Below are 24,246 nucleotides of genomic sequence, written 5' to 3'. Positions count from 1 at the left end.
CGCCCATTGGCTTGACATGGTTGCCTCACTCAACACGTTAACAGATGACTTGCCAAATTTTGCATTTTCACGCAGAATGCGCAGTCAGTATTTTTAGGTAGACTGACGATAGTGTAAAAGAATACTGATCCTCGTGTGAAGTTTGCAACATGTGGTGAGCAGTTGTTCGTGCAGAGTATGACCATTTGACAAAATATTCATGAGGTTATTGTTATAATACTTATTCATTTTTGGGCCATTCATGACACACACGGTTGTTTCTGCATGGTAGCCCAGTGCACCATTTCATTAAAAAAAAAAGTTGATTCGATAGCAACTCTTGCTGAAATGGCAATTTGTCATGGTAACAACAAAAATCCAGCTTCCTGATTGGCTGTTGCTGTGGGAAGTTGCCATTCCAGAAAGAGTTGCTATCCTAATATCTTTTGTGAAACGGGGCCCTGGAGTTTAGGTCATTGAACTCTTTGTGTGCAAGGTATTAACCTGCTACATGCCACATTGTTGTCAGGTAGCAGCGCTCGAGCACTTGTTGAAATATATGATTTGTTTTTGACAGTCATGAAAGTTTTTATTCGGGCAATCATTCTAGAAAAGTGCAGGATGACAAATTTGTATTGAGGAAGCTGCAAGTCGGGCATGCAAACATGGCACACAAAAGTACAACATTATTGACTTATTATGTACAGTGCACTCCCATTATAACAAACACGGTTAGAATGAAATTCCGGTTACAACAGAGTAGAAATTCAGGCCGCAACATCATCCATTCTATGAATTTTTATTGTTTATTTGTTCAGTTATAACGAAATTTTGTTTAAAAAAAAAAAAAAAAAACCTGCTGGTTTGGAGGATTTTGTTAAAACGGGAGTCCACTGTATCATATGTTGACAGTGCTTGATCAGGTGACTGTAACTGTAACTTGTGGACCTGCAAAGCTTTGTTGCCCATACTCACTTGAAGGGACTAAGTGTCAGGCTTTGATAGTAGCTGCAAGTACTGTGTGTCTGTGCACGTTAAGTTGAATCTTGTGTTATTATTCATAAATCTGTTGATTTATAGTCCCGAGTAATTTGAGTGCACAGCTTCGTATATTATGTTTGACGGATCACATCTGTCTGGTCCTAATACCAAACACACACGCACATACATTCACAAACACGAGCTGATATCTGCAATAATCTTCAGGACTGAAGGGGACAGCTTACTGTTAAGAAGAAGAAGAAGAAGAAGACGACGGCGACGGCGACGACGACAACGACGACGAAGAAGAAGAAGAAGAAATAATATGCCCGTGCTTTGCTCTTGAGAACCTAAGGGAGATGCCATGTATTGAAGAAAAGAGAAGTTGCAATTTTTTTCAAATCCTGCTCGAGTACGTACATCCATGATTTCTTTTATCATGGCTACTACTAAAACACTTATCAATTCAGTGCTTATTTACATCAATGTAGGGCAATTTGTCAATCATTTGCAACCGAAAAAAAAAAACATCTCCATGGAAGAATTTTATGAATTTGCAGTTTTTTAATCGTATTTTGTTTCTTTCTTCTCATGCTCTGTACAGTTACTAATAGGTTTCGAGACTGGGGCAGTGGTGCTCTGGGACCTAAAGGCGAGGGCGGCGGAGAACCGCTACAACTGCAGCCAGCCCGTGAGGAGCATAGCCTGGCACCACGAGGGGCGCCAGTTCGTCTGCAGTCACCTGGACGGCACCCTCACGATATGGAACGTCAAGAACTGCAACAAGCCCGCCAACATTATCTCGCCCCACGGTGAGTGTGTGGCGCCCCCCAAGAGACGAGTTGTAGCCCACATCCACCCACTGAAAAGAAAAAGCTGAATTGTTGTGAAACATTGATTTGCCTTATGTTACGTAATGGGGGTGATCTACTTTGAACGGATTCTGTCATGCCCTTGTTGTTGGCCCTTAAGTCTTTGTTGGCTGATCAGTACACAATGTACTGGAGCACATTTTAGTTGGGCTTATAAAAGTGCATTGCTACACTTGAGTGGGCTTGCTAACTTCACAACAAGGTCAGATAGATTACCAAATGCTAAATGTAAAATACTTGACAAGTTGAGCTAAATGCCTGGCACATGAAGGGTTAATGATCTCGTTTTTATGAGAATGCAGGAAAAAATTCTCTCCTACAGCAGTGCCTTATGTCTGTAGCTGTTGTATGTAAAGTGAACAGAAAGAAAATATTCCGTGTCTTCCATTACATATGCCTAGGTCAGACAAGCATCTTGTAGGCTTTACCCCAAACATGCCTCTTGTGCATGTCATTGAAATATTAAGATGAGCGGTTAATAAAAGTCATAGTGTACAGGCAAGGGTATGTGTCTGCAACATGTACATTATTCTGCAGGTATGTGACATTATAAAACTCTGAATATGGGACTTTTGTTGAATGGAATTTCTTTGCAAAGTTTGTGCTCTACAGAACCATCTTGAAAATAATAACGCACATACAATGTTGTATATTGTTGTTGTTTTTTGAGATGCTTAAAATTTGTACACCTCACCCACAAAGAAATTACGTTCAGCAGCATTGGCTCAATGTAATTAAGTAATCATGCGAAAGAGTACGCTTTTGCAGAATGTCTGTGTGAAGTTTGTCATTAATGACCCCACCTCCTTAAAGGGACTGTACAGTACTGGTTGAGGTAGGGATTCATGTTTTGAACATTCCTAAGTGAGATAATGAAAAGCCTCTTATGAAATATGAAAGAGCATGTAATTTTAAGAAGGATTCAACGTTTATTTGATGAAAATGGGTTTTCAAATGGCCGAGATATCCCAAAAAGTGCTAATAATAAAAGGCGACATGCCCCAACTTTATTAGTATCTCTTTGTTTTGCCTTGTTTTTGGATATCTCAGCCATTTCAAAACCGAATTTCATCGAATAAACTTTTGATACCCCTTAGAACCGCATGCTCTTTGACATCTCATAGAGCGGTTTCTGAATATCTCACAAAACGTTAAAAGCTAAATCTTCACCTCGACCAGAACTGTACACACCCTTTAAACTGTTAAAGCAGAATGTGCATGCAGATAGCATCATAGAGGACCTAGATGAAAGATTATGTCACAGTGCAGGTGACAGATATTTTTTTTTCTTTTATTCTCCATTACATTTTGTTATGACAAAGAGAAAATACTGGCCATCTTCGCTGCAGAGGAATGATGTGCTTAACCTGTTGAGGACAGACTGATTTTGCTACAACACACATTTCTGATAGACACCTGCCCGAGTATACTCGGGACTCGTCCTCAACGGATGAGTGAGACCAGGCAGTAGATTTCACCTCAAGACACACTGTGACGTCATGAGAGAAAAGAATGTCGGTACTTACAGGAATTGTATAGTTTCGGTTGAGACCAAACTTCATGTTTCTAACATTTTTTGGTGAGATAATGAGAAACCCGTTGAAGACGAGTCACGAGTATACTTGTGCTAGTGTCTATGGGAAATGTGTGTTGTAGCAAAATCAGCCCATCCTCAGTGGGTTAGGAAATATGAAAGAGCATGTAATTCCAAGAGGAGTAATTCAACATGCATTTGATGAAACTGGTTTTAAAATGGCCGAGATATCCAAAAGAGAGCATTCCTAATAAATGGTGGGACCCTCCTTCTATTACAATCGCTTTTTTTGAATTTTGTTTTTGGATGTCTCAGCTATTCCAAAACCGATTGTCATCATATAAACATTGAATTCCTCTTGGAATGGTATGTTCTGTACTATTTAACAAGTGGTTTCTTGGTATGTATCTCGCAAAAAGTTAAAAGTCCAATCCTCATCTCCACCAATACTATACCATCCCTTTTAGAAATAGCACAGATTCCTGCCCAGTTATAGCGAGTCATAATTAAGCTGCCACATTGCGTAACTGTAAGAGTAAAAAGTCTTCTTAGCTCACAGCACATTCGTACCTGAAGTTCCATACCAGTGTATCTACCAAGGCGTGAATGGAGGGAGAACACAATATATGAAGAGCTTGTTCGCAAAAACCGATAAGTCCATTTTGAAAATTTTGAAGTACGGTCTCTGTCATAAAGTACAAAATAATACCTTTTAAATGATATATTAGTCACTACATATAAAGGAACATTTTTGAAGTTATGGTCAAAAGAAGCAAAAATTTTCTTATTATTCTCTTTACTTTTCTTGACCTTTAATCGCAAATATCTCCATTTGGCAAATATGGACTTATCGGTTTTTGCAAACAAACTCTTCATATATTCCCTTGTCAAGTTGACTCCTGTTCTCCTGTTGTACTGTTTATACAAGCATTAGTAGTACAGGGTTTTTCCTGTTCAAAATTTTGTGACAGTAAACCATTCTTAGAGAATCGTTGCATTTTTTTTCTTTCTTTTCCGACAGCCAAAGTTCCTGCCAAAGGTCTAAAGCCAGAGCCGTGCACCCCGGTTCCCAAGGTGGAGTGGAAGTCGGTCAAAAGTGGGTGAGTACCGGCTCTCCAAACTTTACCCTTCATGGTCTAGACTCCACATTTCTGGTAATGTGCTGCTGTGTTTTTCATCACATTTGTATATTTCTATTCAGCTCAAAGAAGAAATCCACTCCAGAATTTCATCAATTTGATACAAAAGAGAAAAAAGATTCCCTGCAACACAGTGCAAAAATGATCAAATTTGGATAAGAAAAAAAAAAAAAAAATATGGCATTCTAAAATTTCACAATTTTTTGAAAAACACTTCCGAACCAGTCATTATGAATATTCAAATTGGCAGGTTCATTTCATATACAGAAAGGACAAAAATCTCATATTTCAGCTGTATAAACTTGCCTTTAAACCACCAGAAATTAAAAAGAACACATGTTATCTCTTATATATTTTGGTATGGGAATATGTTTTAACCTGTCTTAGCAACAACAACAACAACAACAACAAATTACTAATTTCATATATAGCGTGCATGAAAAATTGTCAGGTTATAGAACCAAATGTTATGTGACAGTACACATCAAGCATTCATGGTAAAATATAGCATAGCTCATAGATATAATCAAATTTGTTCTGAAGCTGCATTTATAGGTGTCTGATTCCATAGCACGTCAACATAAAAGCTACAATATCTTAGGATACAATGTATCCCATCCCGCACCAGCAGTTATCAAATGAAGTTTAAAACAACTTACTCCAGAACAAGAGTTAAGCTCTAAGGTAGGAGATCTCTTCATCAAAAGATATTTTTACTGGTTTAGCCTGTTGTTTGAAAACTTTTCTTTAGAGATGGAATATTGGAAGGTGCAAAACATAACATGTGGTTCATTAAGGTGGAATTTTGCCTTCTTCTTTTTTTCTTTACCATGGAAATTATGTGCATCATTTAAGGTTTATGTGAGCTGTGATGTCCACTCGTTTTTGACCGCTTGCACCAGCAAAATTTTTTCTCTCTCCCTCTCTTTGTCTGACCTTCGTGATAAATGTCCTCTGGCGTCTTTTTTTTTTATCATTTTGTGGAATTGGATTAAAGAGGAGTTTTATTGGTCAGTGTAACTCTGTCTGCCTTGCATTGATGATGACTGACAAGTGCAATAGGATTATTGTTCTCTATTTATAATCATATTTCATGAATCACAAGCAAAAGGATTATTTGGGGGGATGGGGGAAGGAGGGAGGGAGGTGGGATGGATAAAGATGAAGGGAAAGGGATAATCTTGAGGATTTTTTTTTTTCCAGACACAATGCATTCTTTACCCACTGTTTACAGAAAGTGTGTGTGCCATTTGTGAAATATGCGGAAAATATAGATATATGAGATGGGAAAATTTATAGGAAATGTCTGTCTTGATATCATGTTACTTTGTATGACAAAAGAAAAATCAGAGAACTTTCCCAGAGAAAATTTGGGAAAAACAAGCTATATATATGCTACAGGACTTGTGGTAAATACATGTACACCAACTGTTTATGTCCTATCAAGCAGTGAAAAGTTATGTATGATAATTGTTGAGAATCGTCACAGATAATCATACTGCCTCGCCTCCAATGTGTTGTCTGATGCATCGTGCTCTCTCGCGCAGGGACCCGTACATCCTGTTTTCGGGCGGGCTGACCTACGACAAGGCGACCCAGACTCCCAGCATCACCATTATGCAAGGAAAAACCACCACCGTTCTAGAAATGGAGCATCCGGTGGTTGACTTCCTCACGCTGTGTGAGAACCCTTGGCCAAGCAGTAAGTCAGCAGATGACATCTCTCTTTTTCTCCCTTACTCTTCTTTTTTCCCCTTTTTGTTGGTGTTGTTGGAAACACTGTCTGCGGAAACGTTGAAAAGGGTCTGCCCAAGTCATCAGTGTGGCAAACAAATTAGAAAGTTGATTGTACGACTGCATATTTCCAGGAATGCCACACTTTCACGAAACATTGTGATCGTGCCTGAAAGACTTTTACACAAGCTTTGGAACATGTTCCCTTCCCACATCTGCTGTTGCCTCTATACTGTGGAACCCTCTAAATATCACAAATACACCTTTAGACTGTGCATATTTCAGCAGTCTCTCCAACTAAATCAATTAGGGTGCCTAGAATCTTTTAGTTTTGTGACTGCTATTGAGTTGAAGCTTCTGTAATAAAGCAGAAGTCCTCCTTCATAATCATGCGGATAGAGAGACTGCAGCAATATTAGAACACTTTGGTGAAAGTTTGAGTAAAATCGGACAATCCGTTCAAAAGTTATGAATTTTTTTGAAGTTTTAGTTCCGGGATCGCTGGATGTGAAGACTGCTACATCTTGTGATGTCATATGTGTAGAACAATAAAGAAAATATAAAGAAAAATTGACACATTTCACTGTTCTCGCATAATAAAAGAGCACATGACTTGCCTCTTTCAAAAGACAAAGGGAGTAATATTACCCCTAACATATGTCTGTTACAAGCTGAGGGAATGTGTACTTTTTTTTTTTTCAGGAAATTAAATTTTGTGTAATTCTCTCTATATTTTCCTTATATTGTTCTACGCATGTGACATCATACACTGTAGTCGTCTTCTCATCCAGCAGTGATTACACAGAAACTTTAAAAATTCATAACTTTATAACGGATTGTCTGATTTTCCTCAAAATTTCAATGATGTGTTCTACTTATATTGCTGCATAATCTCAGTCCACATGTACAAGTATATAGAGGTGAATTTGTCCTTTAATAAATTCAACAGAGTAGTAGTAGGTTCTTGTCTTCATGTGCAGTGTAGAATTCGGGATCATTTCTGATGTTTTCTCAAACCTAGCATGAGAAGAAAGTCTTGTTGCGATCATTTTATTTTACTGTGTAACAGGTAGACTATGAGAGCCTACATTTTTATGTGAAAGACCACATGTCCAATGAATTGTTTCTGATTGTTATTTTTCCTCTCAAGATTGCTGGATTTGATGAAGATTCAAAAGTAATCAAAATCACCACACAACTCATTTTTTTTAAAGAAATTAAAAATACCATGACAAACGTTGGATGAAGGTTATTCACCACTTTAGTTGTGATGCAAGGCAAAAGTTTACAGATTGTTTTTTAAGGATGTACTCACTATTCATCTATTTTGTTCATGTCAATGTGATATATATGGAAGGTGCACACTTAACTGTATGCTGTAAAATGAGTGATATCACAGAAATGAAGCCATTCAAAAAGATTAAAGACTATCAAATAGACTCCAGAAAAGAGTGAGAAAATAAAGCCCTTAAACCGTTGGCAAGTCATGTCAGAGTCTTCGAGATGCCCAGAAATAGCCTCAACTAATCATACTTAATACGCCATTACGTTTTGTATGACTTCTTGCCGTGATCATACCTGGTGTACAAAGTGAAGCTTAACAATATTTTTCTCAGATTTGTCCAAAGAATTTACGCATCGTCATTCCCCTTTAAGGCTGGGTGAAAAATATATTGCCCCTGACATATATCTTCAGGGGTCACCAGTACAGGGCTTCTTTCAGGAAAATATCAAAAAATGACATTACATGCATATAGGCAAGATGTTGCGCGACTGCCGTAATAAGGTAGACATTTATAACGCGTTACATATCCACTCAAAGGTGCTCAAGGCGCTCACAATTAATGTTTATAACCAAACACACAATTTGACAGTACAGTTAAACTCGCCTAAGTCGACATCGCATATGTCGAATAATCGCGCAAGTCGATGATTTTAAAAAGTCCCGATTTTTCCCCATTGACTTACGTGTATTAATTCACTCGTAAGTCGAATTTTTTAAGTCGAATACTCGCTTAAGTCGATGAAATTCAAGAACACTTTTACGGAAAAACCATTGAATTCACTGTGCCTAAGTCGAATAAGATTTTATTGTGTAATAAATCACTGTCAAAATCACGAGACGCCAGTTTTTGTTTACATACAGTATATACCAAAAGAAACTGCGTAAATAAACATTAACGTTTCATTAACGCAAGCGGTTTCACCTGAATCGTTAGTAACGCAAACTAACGATCTGGAAAATTAACGTTTGTAGCAACGATGAGTAACGATCCCTAGCGCAAATTAACGATGTTTCGTTAACATTAACGATAGGTAACGCAAGAACTCACGCGAGATTTTGGTTTTGTAACGAGACCTGGTGAAAGGACGACGTAGCCCCTGCCGAGTGTAGCGATCTATGCCTTATATTTAGCGGAGTCTTTTCGCGAATCGAATCACATGGTTAATTTGCGACCGCGGTCACCAAAAACGCACGCCGGGCCACCAAAAAAGCCGAATGTTTGCCTTCCATTTTGGAAATGAAGCGGTAACAATCGGTTCCATAAGATGCTGAATAAATGTCAGATGTTTGCTCTTTTAATTTTGGAAATGAATAACGGTAATATTCGATTCCGTATAATACTAAAATAAATGTCGGATGTTTGCTTATACTTTTGGAATGTCAGAGATATGATTTTGCGTTCGGAAATGAATAAGGATAAAAAAAGTATCCGGAAGATGCTGAAATAAATGTCGAATGTTTGCTTTGACGTTCGGATATGAAAAATAATGATATTCAACTCCATACGATGATAAAATAAACGCCGGATGTTTGCTTTTACGTTCGAAAGCAAATAACAATTACATTCAGCTCCGGAAGATGCTAAAGAGGCCTAAAGTAAATGTCGAATTATCCCTTTGACGTTCGGAAATGAATAACAATAATAATCAACTTCGTACGATGATGAAATAAATGTCGGATGTTTACTTTTACGTTCGAAAGTAAATAACATTAACATTCAGCTCCGGAAGATGCTAAAGTAAATGTCGAATTATCCCTTTGACGTTCGGAAATGAATAACAATAATAATCAACTTCGTACGACGATGAGATAAATGTCGGGTGTTTGCTTTTACTTTCGAAAGTAAATAGCAATAACATTCGGCTCCAGAAGATGCTAAAATAAATGTCAGATGATTGTTTTTACGTTCGGAAGTGAATAGCAGTAATATTCTTCTCCATTCGATGCTAAATAACTGTCGGATGTTTGCTTTTTAATTTCGAAATGAATAACAGTAACATTTAGCTGCGTTTGATTGTAAAGTTAATGTTTGATATTTGCTTTAACGTTCGGAAATGAATAACAATAGTATTCAACTCCGTCCGATGATAAAATGAATGTCTTATGTTTGCTTTTATGTTCGAAAGTAAATAGCAATAACATTCAGCTCCGGAAGATGCTAAAATAAATGTTGAATGTTTGCTTTGGCGTTCGGAAATGAATAACTATGGTATTCAACTCAGTACGATGATGAAATAATTGCCGAAAGTTCGCTTTTACGTTCGAAAGTAAATAGCATGCAACATTCGACTCCTGAAGATGCCAAAATAAATGTCAGATGATTCATTACACTTTCGGAAGTGGACAGCAGTAACATTCGGCTCCTTACGATCATAAAATAAATGTCGGGTGTTTGCTTTTGAATTTGGAGATCGAATAACGGTAATATTCTGCTCCGTACGATGCTAAAATAAGTAACAGATTGTTTCTTTTACATTTGGAAATGATTAACGGTATCAATCGGCTCATTTAGATGATGAAATAAAAAGCGGATGTTTGCTTTCACGTTCGGAAATGAATAAGGATGATATTCAGCTCCGTAAGATCCTAGAATGAATGTCGGTTGCTTGTTTTTACATTTGAAAATGATTAACGGCAACATTCGGCTCCGGAAGGTGTTAAAATACTTGTAAATGGTGGATGATTGCTTTTACAATCAGAAATAAATAACGGTAACTTTCGGACCGAACGTAGGACCGATTTAGTTTTGCTTGTTTTTTTTTTTGTTTTTTTGTTTGTTTGTTTTTTGTTCGGGCCACCAAAAAATAAAAATCAATCATTTTGGGGCCACCAAAATAAAAGTTAGTGTGGAGCCCTGGCCTGCATCAATGTGGATAAAGTGTCTTGCTGAAGGGCAAATATCGGGCACACCGCTCCAGCTCTCGGCTCCAGAGTAGACAACATACATGTACATTATACATATGTACGTGTGGTGTAACTTTAAGTCGATTTTTTTCGACTTACGTACAAGTCGAAACTCGCCTAAGTCGATGTGTTTTGCTCAGTCCCGAGAAGATCGACTTATGCGAGTTTAACTGTATATACAATTGTACATATCTGAGTTCATACAGCTGCAAACATGCACATGAAGTTCAGATATTGACCTAAATTATTCGCTTTTAGCATTCCTATAGATTGATTATTGATTCTTGTTTCAATGCTGTTTTTCGAGATTTTAATGCTAGACAACATTAATATTAAAACAGAGAGAGACAAATACTAGACACTAACTTCTACCATTGATAGAAAGGGTTTCTTTTTACAAATCTCACACTGCGATCTCTTTAGACAGCATTTGTTGATGGCTCGTGTTGGTGTTTCTTTTATAAATTCAAATATTTAAGAGCAATATTAATGATGATGATGATAGTAGTGATGGTGATGATGATGATAATAATAATAATAATAACAACAATAATAATAATGATGTTAATAATAATAATGAATAGAAATTTTGTACACAGCGCTTTATACTGGTGTTAACTTGTAACGTGACCCAAGTGAATGTTGCGGAGTGCCGCAGAGCAGTGTGATATTTAGAGATGAGCACGGGAAAAGAGATCTGTGAGGGACATGAATTTGGGAAGCAGGGCATTAGAAAATAAAGTGCCTACATTAATGATGTCCTCAAAAATAAAGGGGGGGGTGGAATGCTCCTCTTTATTTCTCTGATGAAAGTGGGGCCAAGTTGCGAGGGACAGTTGCGAGGAGGAGGCGGCTAAAGATAGATTGAAAAGTGGAGCAATTGATTGGGTTGACAGGGAAAGGGATGGGCGAGAAGCAGAGTTAAAATCAGGGCGTGCGACGCTGCATCTTGCTGCTCCTGCTTAGGTAGCAGGAATGTCAAGAGGGTAATTTGAATGAACAATCAATTTCCTACGCTGTTAAGTGTCATGTGAATGCAGTAATGAATTGCAAAGTTATTTCACAAATGGATCATGGTAAATGACGTGATGCACGTAGCAGTTGGCAACTTCTTTTTTTTTTATCGGTAAATTGAAAATTCATAAACATTATTTTGAATTTGATAACATAAAAAGGAAATGAGGGGTGAAGTAACCAATTGGTGCAATCATGGAAGACATTTTGAGGAAATCAGCTATGCATATTACAGGCTTCTGTGATAAGAGAGAAAGAAGGAGGAGAAACATTTGTCACCCATAGAGATTTTTTTTTCCGTATGTGACAGAAGAAACAAGCCAAGAATTATTAATGTTAAATGAAAGCCAAATGTTAATGTTTAATGTTAAATGAAATGTGAATGGATCTACATGTATCAGATGTGTATGAAAATAATGCATGTTTTAATATGTTCACAACCCAGTGTCAGATCTGGGCCCTATTTTATGAAGAGTTAAAATCGATTATAAAGTCGATTTCAACTGTAAGTCTATGGCAGACTGTGTGGTAAGGAAATTTAAAATCGATTTTATCTCTTGATAAAACGGGGCCCAGATCACAGATGAATTTGCCATGTGAGCATTTAAGGGAGATGTTGAAAACAGGAGAAACAGGAGGGAAAAAAAAGAGAAGAATATTCCAGGCCTTAAGTTGTTCATATACCTAGAGAGATTTGATGTCAATATGGTTCGAATGTAAGATAACCGACATTCAGGGAAAAATGCACCAAAATTATACATTGTGATTCTAGGAAATAATGTTCATCCAGTAATTCATCTGCATTCAGCTTGACTGCATTTATGGTTTGTGTTCCCGAGCCCTCATGAACCTTGACCTTTTCCTCCTTCGTTGTCTGACGCAGATCCACAGGAACCCTATGCAGTGGTCGTACTGCTCGAGAGTGATCTAGTGGTCGTTGACCTTTTATCGCCAGGGTAAGTGGTCATTGAACTGTACAGACATTTCACCTCCCCCCCCCCCCCCCACCCACCCCTCCACGGCAGGGATGAGTTGCTGGAAGCAACGTTCATTCATTTGTACCTTGGGAGCAGTTAAACCTAGCCCATACTTCAGAGTTTTGAGGTCATGTTGTTGTTGTCGTGTTTAAAACAGAGAGGACAAGTCCATACTCTTTTATCTGAGCTGTTATAATGTCTAGACACTGTGCTATATTGAAAGTTAGAATTTATTCCTCTCTAAGTAACATTAAGGAATGGAATTATGTCATTGTTGGTAGAACTAGGTATCCAATCTTTGTGTATTTGTAGAGTTGAATGAAAAGTCATTTCAGACAAGAATTACAGACATATGACAATTCAGTCTATGTTCCTAAAGATCATTTAGGAATCTTCACCTGGTGATGTAAACCTTTGCTTTTGTGTCGTTTGTATTATTTATTGGTATTGGCACATTCCCCAAAGAAGTTTCTGATTGAGTTCAAACAAGCCAAGATACTTCAGGCTTCATGATTCGTAAGCAGTTGTGGAGTTGACAAATATGCGCCTAAGTTTTTTAGTTTTTAGTTTTTTTATGTGTGCAAAAGAGGTGACAACTTAACCCTATGTGTGTTTTGAGTACCATTTAGCACATAGAGTCCCCATAGCATTGTACACATTGTCCAAAGTCTCTGGCAAATCGAAGGGTTAAAAGTGGCACCTGTATTTTCTTCTTGTGTATGCATCGCCTCGCAGCTACCCCTGCTTCGAGAACCCCTACCCCATGGACCTCCATGAGTCTCCCATCACATGTGTACAGTACTATGCAGACTGCCCTTCAGACCTCATCCCTGCGCTCTACTCGGCCGGTGCCAACAGCCTCAACCGGAAGAAGACTGCCTACAGTAAAAGGGTATGTATCTCTTCTCTTTCTCAAATCCCCCCCCCCCCCCACACACACACACAGACACACACAAACAAACACACACACTTTTTTAAAATGATATTCTCTGTTTGGATTTTGTTCGATATCAGCATCACATTCACAATGGAATGAATACAAACAAACAAGAATTTTATGCACACACACACACACACACACGTTCTGTCTGTCTGTATGTCTGTATCTCTCATTCCTCTCTCTCTGTGATTATCCAGCTCCATCTTATTTTTCTGTCTGAATCTCACATTCTTGTCTCTCTCTTTCTCTAACATTGTTCATCTTTTTTTTTTCCCCCTTGTTTCCTCTATTTCACACGTCCAGATGGTGTGGTAGATTAATCATGTACAGTTTTATTGCGATATTTGATGAATATTTGCAGTTAAACACGTGTCACGTATCTCTATTTTTATCCATCACCCATTCTCTCTTGCCATCTATCTCTTTCTCTCTCTCTCTCATTCCTATCTTACCATTCTGATTGCACTCAGCATCTGCACCAATGACACAATGCAAAAGTTGTTTTTCCTCCCGATTACCTCCCAGTGTAGTCGTGCTCAAACATTTTCGAAAATATATTGTAGCTCCTCATGAATGGGGGAGACATACGTGCATATGTTGTCTCCAGGAGAAAACGATTATTCAGTGTCACTGACATCGCAGCCTCCAAATACCTCGTTGTACGATTGATCATGTTGCGCAGTCTCCTGGATGGATATTTGTCTCGTGATGGTTGCGAATCCGCATTTGAAGCAAAGGTAGCAGGAACACAGCAGATTACCCCCCCCCCAAAAAAAAAAAACAAACAAACAAACAAACAAACAAACAAACCAACAAACAAAACAGATGTTCATGTTGAGTTTTCAATTACTTTGCGAGAAAACTTCAGCGAGGCTGCTGTTAAAAATGTGTTTATGTACTGTGTGCAGGGAATTCATCCTCTTTTGGTCTATATTTGCTTCCTTTGATATTGTGTATGTTAGTTCAGAAGTAGACTGTTCCTGAAGGTGATAATGCAGTCAAACCTGTCTTTGCGGCCACTTGTCTATAGCAGCCACCTGCTTATACAATGTAGCTGCCACTGAAAAATCCCCCGCACTAAATTACTGTATTATAGATCCTTTATATAGCATAAATTACCAATTTAGTAAGGCCTTTACACATAATATAATTCTTCAGTCAATTAAAAATCAAAGAACAGAAGTAGACTGGGAGAGAATTTAAAATGAAATAAAATGTAAAAAAAAAAAAAAAAAAAAAAAAAAAATCCCCATATTTGTAGCCGTTCATGCAAACTTATTTGCTGGTTGTTGTTGTTGTTGTTTTGTTTTGTTGTTGTTGTTTTTTTAAAGAATAGCATGCAGTATTTTAAGCTATTTTACAATGCAAGTGTTGAAATTCAAAATGGCTGCGGACCTGTCTACAGTTGCCACTTTTGTTTGTTTTTTTTCCTCGGGAGGCCGCTATAGACAGGTTTGACTGTATGTACAAAGCACAAATGTGTATCTCACACTGATTTCTCTCTTACCCTGTGTCTCAGCTTAACTAGTCCTTTCTTGCTCTCCCGTGTTTTGATCCTTGGCCGGTCTTTTTTGTTGTTGTTGTTGTTGTTGTCTTGTTATATTATATTTTCGGATGTTTTAAGCTCTGTTGATAGTTGATTGATGCTTTTATGCGTAAGAAATGATTCCCCCCTATTGGCGGAAGCCATTCCCCGACTCCCGACACTTTCCGGTGATGAGCATCACCAGAGCAGAAATGACACGGGTGTGTGGCCCAGCAACTGAGGCAGATAAGCAATGGTGTGGTTTTTGTGGTCATGAACTCATGTGCACCAAAACAAAAAACATAAACAAATTAGAAGAAAAAAGAGGGGAACAAAGTAAAAGTAAACAAACAGACCAAAAAAAAAAATAAAAACAGAAGACACTTTGAACAGTGCCTACACACAGCGTCGGGAAAAGCATCCAAGGTGCAATTTTTATCCTTTAGTCAGTGTGATCCTAGGTGGAAAAGGTGCATCTAGGTTCCTTTTCATAAAACTTGTTCTCAGCAACAACTGCCACATATCTAGAACAAATTTGCTCTCAGCCAATCAGATGCAAGGATTTCAGTAGCTTGTAACAACTATGTAATCGCAACTTGTTATTGATAACAAGTTTTTTGCAGTTGTAGCAAAAATTTAATTTCATCAATGAAATCGCTTGACCTCTTATTGAATAAATGAAACATGATTAGAGATCCTCATCTGTGATGGGGAGAAAATACAAATAAATGTTCTGTCCCCCACCCCCCCCCCCAAAAAAAAGTAACAACTTATCAATTGATTAATCACAAATTACAAGATCAAAGCATGGGTTTTCACATTTCAGTGAGCTTTGCTTTTTGATGGGATAAATATGATATCCTATCTTTTAATGAAATGACACAATATGGAGAATGATTGTCTTGCACAACAGTCTGCAGAAATTCAGCTCTCCACCAACAGACCTACAACATATTTGCAGAAACATGACACTTCCAGAGGGAATAATCCTGCTGAAAATGAGAGAGAGAGAGATAGGAAATAGGAGCATGGGAGAAATATATAACAAGTTGGAGAGATAAAATGTGAGAGAAAGAGAGGGAGAGATGGAGAGGGAGAAATATATAGGGAGGAAGATGGCATATTAAGGTTCAGGCTTCACTTCCACCTGTGAATGATTTCTAAGAATAGAATTGCTGGAGAGCAAAAAAGGTCAAAAGCAGTCACAGCCACCTTTTTCCAATTCCATCACCCATCTACTTGTGAGAGTGAAATTGCAAGATATTTGGTGGGTGTTTTTTGCTTTTTTTAAGGGGGGAAAAAAAAGAAGAGGATGACATGTCACATCTGTCAAAGTCTTTAACTCCCGTTTATTTTGGTGTTTTGGTCATATCCTTCCCCTTCACAGACCACTAAATGCCACTTTGTAATTCCTTTTACTGTAAATGTCAGTATTTTTTGTGTGACTAAAATTTTGGGCTGAGGGGCTCAAAAACATAATCGCAGGTTCTTGACGTTGCGCTGGGTAATTGCTTTAACTTTTGTATTTTTCTTCCAGTGCAACAGCATTTCCCTGCTTGAAATTGATCTGTTGCCCGATCCATTCACATGTACGGCCTGCACATAAACAAAAATGTGTGCACACATGTGCTCGAGTGAATACAACTGTTTACTAATCATTCTAGGGCACATGCGCGCGCACACACACTCGTACCTGGGAGACACCACTGCCTAAACACATGATTCGACCCTTTCAGAATGTGCAGAGAAGATAGCAAAAATATTTTTATGGGTTATAGAATTCGCGCTGAGGAAAAGTAGTGCAAATTATGTGAAAAATTAATGTACCGCGAATATTTCATTTCCACATTTGCAGTGTATCTTATACATGGCTGCCAATTAAATGTTCAAGCTGGTTTTACTCAAAGTGCTGTTCCTCACTACATTAACTCTGACTTTGGTAGAGTAGAATCGAGCAGTAAAAATGAGGAAGTTGTGGAATTTGAAAATGTTTTCCATATTTTCACAAGATATTGCAGTCAATCAAGAAATACTGATATTTGCCACGCCCCCAAACACAGATGAAGAATAGGTCAGGCAATGATGCCATCACCCCACAGCTCTCCTATTGGTTGGTTTGCAAAATGGTGTAAAATCTTGTCTTTGTGTGGATTTTTTTAAATTAGATACAATACCCTTCCCCCCTTTTTGAATTCCTCATTTGCTGGGGCATTACAAAACTAGAACAATTTGATGTGAAAGTTGCGACTTTTTCATTTATATCATGACCATAAAAAAGGGGCAAATACAATGTATAAGGAACATTTATTTACATCCCAATGAAGGACATGTGAGTTGATCAGGTCATCACCTTCCCAATTCACATCACTATATTTTCACTCCTAATATCACTTTGTCAATCATGGCTAGTTAGAAACTAAAAATAATGTAACTATCTTTCTGTCTTTGGTCACTTTTAGTGAAACCTGTCCCATTGCTTGTCTGAATTTATTTGGTTTATTACACCTGTCTTGATTACTCTGTGAAATTGCACATTAAATGTTTCATGTTCTGTTCTGCTTTACTTGTACAGTTTGTTTTGATATTTTCGACAAGTCAGTACTCTGGGTAGTCCTATCACCTGTATGAAACACGATGTAACGGCAAATGGACAAGATTTTTACATTGCGCACGCTATCGATTTGTGCGTGTGCGTGTGTGTGTGTGTGTGTGTGTGTGGTTTTATATTACATGACTTTTCATGAGTTGAATGTCATTTGCAAACTTAATATCTTGTCAAAATATTGCCTCCCCCTAATCCAAATGCAATGAATCTTGACTACAGATGTGTGAAATTACTACATTTGCTTCTTGAAAAAGGACAATGTAGTTGTCATTCTGCGGCCCTGGTTCCTGATCGTGTGTTTAACCACTCACGAAATTGTGTTACACGTCCCAATTCACATAATGTTCTCATGAAATAATGTGGCAACTGCAATACGTTTGCGTGAGGTTGCGAATCATATCTTTATGCGCGTCTGTATAATTCCTTATTGTGTTACACGTCTGGACTCACATTCCAAGTGGAACGTGAGGTTCATTAGTGAGACATCAACTTCCTAATGTAGCTTGAAATAGTGTCCCGTACAGTTTGTCCCAAAAAAATTACAATCAGATTTTTGCATTGACAACTTCCACTGCCATTAAACTGTCTAAATGCTACTTCAAGGTCTTAAAATATAACATCTTTGCTATATTTTGCAGAAAACCCCATTCAATTTGGTTAAATGGTCACAGAGAAATGTAGATATTTGTAACGCATGTCATGAGTCTGATTCTTCCAAGTTCAGCACTTGGATGCTCTTGGAACTCCATAATGTGTGAACACAATGGACAGAACTTGGAGTGAAGGGATTCCCGACATGCTCTACAAAGATCCTCATTTCTATTTGACCACTGAAGCAAATTGGGTGGGGTTTTCTGTAAGAAGTGGGTAATAAGTTATAGTTTCATACCCTGAAATTGCATGTGGATTGATTCAATACTTTTAAAGTTATCAGTGCGGAGGGTCCCGTTGTAATTTTTTTTTTTTTTTTTTTTGGGGGGGGGGACATACGGTATTTCACAGAGAGAGGGTTGTTGTGGTTACTTGAGACATCGTGAGCGGCATTCAGGGGTACGCATGACTAACTTCCTCCGAATACTTCCTGAGAATGTTTCCGATGCGTCTAGACCGGCTTCTTCTGGAAAAGCCCCCGTGGATAACTGATTTTGTCATCAATTTGTCCTGAAAAAAAAAAAAGTAGGCAAACAAAATACAATGTTATAGAGAGAGGAAAGTTCTGCCCGACTATAAAAGCTTATTATGTTATGATGCAGCTAGCTTGACCTAGCTTTATTAGTATTCTTTACACCTGCAGAAAATTACCGAGTACAAGACAGGTAATCGTCATGGATTGTCAAACCCACACTCTGTGTATTTGTGAAGCCTCGTTTACATATGAAACAAAATGTGCTCAGTGCTTGTTTGGAGAAATTCCAAGAAGGTTCCAAGATTATAGAGTTGCTCAAGTATTGATGGAGCTTCTATCATTTTCTAGTTTATTCATCTTCAATGTCAAACTTCTTGTGTAAATGTAGTTTTTCTTTGAATCTCTGTATTTTTTTTTTCAAACTTGGGGGGGGGGGTAAATATGCATCTTTCACAATGCTCACAATTGAAAGGCCTGGCAAATGGACATTTCAGGTTTTTCTTGAAAAGTGAAAACATGAGCACTTTCTTTCTGAAATATTCTGACTATGCCCTTTATTTTTGGGAGGAGTGTATTTGTTTATCAGATATCGCCAATATTATTTCATTCATTCATTCATTTCATTTATTTCTTTTCCAATGCAGTTGCGACTATATATTTGAATACGTATGCATAAGTATACAAAAATCAATACAAAAGTATAATCAAGGAAAATGCTCTTGAATAGAAATGCAATAAATGTTATGTCTTCTATGACAAATATTGAATCAAAATTCATTGGAAATGGAGGGGACTGCTTAAAAGCAGAGCTTGTATTTTGCAGTTTTCTCATAAATAGTAACTAGTAACTTATTGCTGAACTAGCTGGAAAAAAAAGGAAAAAGAAACACAGAAAGAAATAAACACTCACAAACAAATTCATGGCAGATCTCTTGTGGAAATAAAAAGAGGGAAATGATTAGCATTGCAGAAATATCAGAATGAGACAGAAGAGAAAAAGACATGGGGGGAAGGAAGAGGAGTAGAGAGTGAAAATTAATTTGTGAGGCACAAGACATCTAGTATTCTCTGCATCTATAGCCCATCTTCCTATATGCTGACATCGGGGAATTAAAGGTCCTGTTTACCTTTGGGAGCAGTGATGAAAAAATGTTCAAGATATCACGTTTGATGCACATGTGTTGGTAAGTTGTATCACAAAACATACTACCATATAAGATTTTTGCAGTAAAGCCTAAAATATAAGGAGATACCACTATTTTTCTCATTAAACCATAACTGTAGATGGTTTAGTCTGGAAACATTTTTATTATAACTATTGTTCACATTTTGTATATTGGTATTTAACAAAATTCAACATCGATTATACTGGTTCAAATTTTTACATTGGTTGTTTCTATCCCTAACTCACATTTTAGAACTATTTTGAAGCAGTAATGCTGGGTTTTTGTTTCATCTGCAAATGGTAAATTATGCCTTTGATAAATACATGTGTGCACCTTTAAGAAAATGAGTGACAGATGGATAGGAGGATAGATAGATGTATAGAAAGAGAGAGAGAGAGAGGAGTAAAAAAAAAAAAAAAAAAAAAAAAAAAAGAGACAGTCCGTTATTAGACAGGGAATTCTCCTCTGTCTGGCCGCGGCACGCTGTCAATTCTTCACGTATTGCCAACCCTGCCCGGCAGGTGTCGGAGACGGTTTTCTCGCGATGCTAGACGGACGCTCGCAATGAGACGTGCCCGACACGTCGGCTCGTCAGAATCATCAGGATGAAGCCGTGGCAGCAAATTGATGCACCAGCTGCTCTGATTTTTAGCCCTGTTTTTTTTTTTTTCCTTCTTCCTTTTCTTTTTTTTTCTTCTTCTTTTTCTTCTTCCTCTTCTTCTTCTGTTTTCTTTTTTTTTTTATGTGTTTGTGTGTCTTTTCTGTAATTCAGGCATGGAAACCAAATTTTTCCTGATCTTTTTTGTTGAAAAGTTTATTGCCCCCAAAGTTGCTAACCCCCTCAATTCTTTGTTGTTGTTGTTATCCTTGTGTGTTTGTCTCTCTCTTTCTCTGTTACCCACCCATTTTTCTCTCTCCCTCTCTCACCATTAAATTCTCCTCTCTATATTCCTCTCTTTTTATAATTGTTTTCTATTTATGTCATTGATTTTGCACATTCATTACTGTTGTATTTGCTCTTTTATACTCAGTATTCTGTCTTATACTCAGTCTTCTGTCTTGTAAAACAAGGAATGTTTGCATACATTTTAATTTCGTGAATTTTGCGAGCAGCAAGATTTGTGAAATTAAAATGCATGCGAAAGTTCTCGTCTACACTATATGCATTGAACGCCAGTGGCAATTTGCGAAAATGTCACGCCACAAATATATCATGTTTTGTAGTAATTGATTTTTTTTTTTTTTTGGGGGGGGGTAGATTTTTCTCATATGTTAATTGTTTGGTGATGTCCTTTGACCTCTCAGGCGCGGTGGAGCACCCAAATTTGCATCTCATTATCGCCCCGTTCTATTTGAATTTCCAACGGGCATCCACGGCTGCCCGAAACTGTGTGCATGAAAAAGTCAAATCTTTACCTTCTCCTTGTGCCGCTATGCGTGCCGCTAGTAAACTCAAACTTCCCACACTATCTAAGTTTTTAAAAACCTTCCTTTTGATGAAGAAATTATGAAATTTGCTGCACTAGAACTTGAGATATTAAAGCGTTTTGAAAATCACCTCTCGCAAAACATGCTCTCTGTTTTTTTACGACTGGACTATGGCCGGGCTCCAATGTGTGCGAAATTGTCAACATAAGTTCATCAGGCCTCAATCCATATATGGTGAAAGTTTTCGCTTGATTCCACCTGTACTTTTTGAGAAATCAACTTGTTTCTACAGGGTTTGGAATAGAAAATTGTAGTGAGCGAAACAATTGAAAATGACGTCATTTCTTTTCCCGTAATATTGGGCATGCGTGGTACGTGAGATCAGGGAGGTGGAAAGAGATTCAGGATTTCGTGCTCATTGTTGGTTTGCATGTGACGCAGTCAATTTGCTGAGTGTCGCACGGCTGTGACTGCTGAGCTGCTGCCGCGCACGCTGCATGCAGCAATGCGTTGTGTGTGCTGTGACATGCAACGCTACAGCAGGGAGGTGAGACTCACCGCCCTGGCTACAGTGACGCGATTATATATACATGGGACCGACCTGTACGCTTTGCGTTCGTGTCATTTTTGACACCACCATCTGGTTTTTTTCCGACACAACCATGGCCGGGAATATTACGGTATGAAATTTAAAATGCAAGCAGATAAATAAATTTCGGTGTACTTTGTTGGAATGGCGCTTTGGTTCCGTAATCCCACGTCGTGAATTTTAGGATGATTTTCGAGGCATATTTTTGGTAATTTTGCTCGCCAGGTTTTCGCTAAAATTTCACATTTTATCATTGTCAAATCCTTTAATATGTTATATGTGCATATTCGGACATGTTTTCAAATTCAAACTAACTCTATTTTAATCCGAAAATAGGTTTCCTTAAATTGTTATTAGCTTGAGAAGTTGTTTACTTTTTCTCAACTACGCGAGTACATGTTGTTTACTTTATGCAAATGAGGCTCGGCTGCCGATGGATTTCTGCGAGATAATTGGGGTGCTCCACCGCGCCTGCTCTTTTCCACAAAATTTAAGTGGAATAATTGACTGATGTTTTCATGGGGTGTCATGGTGGATCATGTGCAGTTGCTTAGAATTTTACCAATCCCAATCTACAGTATGTAGTCAAAAGAAAAAGAAAAGGGGGAGGAGTTCACTTGAGGATGAGCCATTCCAAATCAAAAGTAACTCATTAAGGAAGTAGTGAATCACAGGAAATTGAGTGATAACAAGAATAAAAACAAATTATCACATATTTGGGCAGTTGTGCTACTCTGGACCACATCCCTCCCCCTCCCCCCCCCCCAAAAAAAAAAAAAAAAAAGTTGGTTTTGTCAGCTCAGAGCTTCATTTTGTTTGGATGACGGTACATTTGATCAGATCACAAACAGTCGACTCTTTCCTGAAAAGAGAGACGTGATTGTTTCGTTTCTCCTTCTCCTGAAAGGCTGCGTCAGCGGAATTCTGTTCTTTCACCTCTTTGCGAGGGAAGAGGAAGTCGATACCCTCGTGCGATTCTCAAGAGAGAATTGAAAAAAAAAGGAATTCTATAAATAGATGCTACCTACATGTTGTCTTCCTCACTCCATTAGCTCTATCTTCTAGCTTTCATCGCTTCCTCTTTGTACATCTTGTCTGTGTTTATGCCGTATTTCTCTCTACCTCTTGATTTCCTGTCTCTCTCTTTGCCCTCTACTTTCTGTTTTTATCTGTCACTACATTCCCTCTTCTGTCCATCTTTCTCTCCATCTCTCCCTCTCTTCTTCTCTCCCCTCCTCTCTCATTCTTTCTTTCTCTCTATCTCTCCCTCTTTTCTACATTTATCTAACTCTCCATCTCTTTGCTCTTTGCTCTCTGTTTCATCTCTCTCTTCTCTCTCTCCTCTTTCATTCTCCCATTCTGTCCATCATCCCTCTCTCTCTTCTGTCTATCCTATTCTATCCCCTAAAGTGGAATTCACACGTAGGCAAATTAGCGGAATGCAAATCTCAAGCTTTGCATCGCGATCGAAATCTCGAGTTTTGCCCGTGTGGACAGAAAAATCCCACTGATTAGCGTGATCAGCATCGCAATCGCAATCCTAAGAAATCTTGGGTTTTTTGTCTGAATTATTGTGATAATTCCCTCCCCAGCGTGTGTGTGAACGCTGGAGCAAACAGTCTCAAAATTTTCTATCCCCTCAATTCAAAGCACAACAGCGCGCGCACCACAGTACTGTGGCATGCACAAACATAAGGGCAAGAGTGCGCAATGAAGCGCACTGCGTGCGTGTATATACTCTCTGGTCACCAGGCGCAGTTCGTTGGCAAATTATGGCAATTGACAATTAGCGGCATGTTTCTGTCAGTGTGAACGCTTGCACAAAAAAAAAATTGAGATTTGGGTCATGGTCATTATCTTGCTATTTTGTCTGTGTGAATGCTTGCAAAAATCTCTAGATTTGGATCACGATCGTTATCCCGCTATTTTTTTGTGTGAACGCTTGCAAAAAATCTTGAGATTTAGATCACGATCCTTATCCCAGTATTTTGTTTGTGTGAAAGCTAAAAAAAAACAACTTGAGATTGGTAACGCGATCATTATCCAGCTATTTTGTTTGTGTGCATGCCTGGAAACAAAAAAAAACCAAACAAACAAAAAAAAATCTTGATATTTGGATAGCTATCATTATCCCCCTAATTGTCAATGTGAATGCAGCCATTCTCTCTATCTTTCTATCGTCCCTCTTTCCTCTCTTTCTCCTTTCCTCATTCGCTCTTTGTCTCTCATCCTCTCTCCATCCCTCACCCATCCATCTGCCTTGTTGGAGCTCTCCCGAGGTGTCAGCGTGTACTTTTCAGCCATCAATGATTCAGGGAATGTTAAAAATATCATGGCGTTCTCATGTCATTAGCTTTTTCCCTTCCCCTGGGGGGATGGGGGGGGGGGGTTCAGTATCTGGCCATGCCTGACTGTGCAGCAGTTCAACCTGTATGTGCCCTGGCTGAC

The 24,246-nt window shown here is 38.2% G+C and overlaps 1 protein-coding gene across 1 annotated transcript in view; it reads left to right on the top strand.

Moving 5' to 3' along the window:
• LOC140243032 (syntaxin-binding protein 5-like) overlaps window positions 1–24,246 on the top strand; it is a 176,284-nt gene that overhangs the window by 118,866 nt on the left and 33,172 nt on the right. Inside the window, exons 7-11 of the mRNA XM_072322772.1 lie at window positions 1,565–1,772; window positions 4,388–4,466; window positions 6,053–6,207; window positions 12,326–12,398; window positions 13,155–13,311. Of these exons, the coding sequence (XP_072178873.1) occupies window positions 1,565–1,772; window positions 4,388–4,466; window positions 6,053–6,207; window positions 12,326–12,398; window positions 13,155–13,311 (672 nt within the window). The remainder of the gene's footprint in view (window positions 1–1,564; window positions 1,773–4,387; window positions 4,467–6,052; window positions 6,208–12,325; window positions 12,399–13,154; window positions 13,312–24,246) is intronic.

This window comes from Diadema setosum, chromosome 19 (assembly GCF_964275005.1).
Source record: "Diadema setosum chromosome 19, eeDiaSeto1, whole genome shotgun sequence".
Lineage (NCBI taxonomy): Eukaryota > Metazoa > Echinodermata > Echinoidea > Diadematoida > Diadematidae > Diadema > Diadema setosum.
The sequence above is the reverse complement of the archived record's forward strand: the minus strand, read 5'-3'. Positions and strand labels throughout refer to the sequence as shown.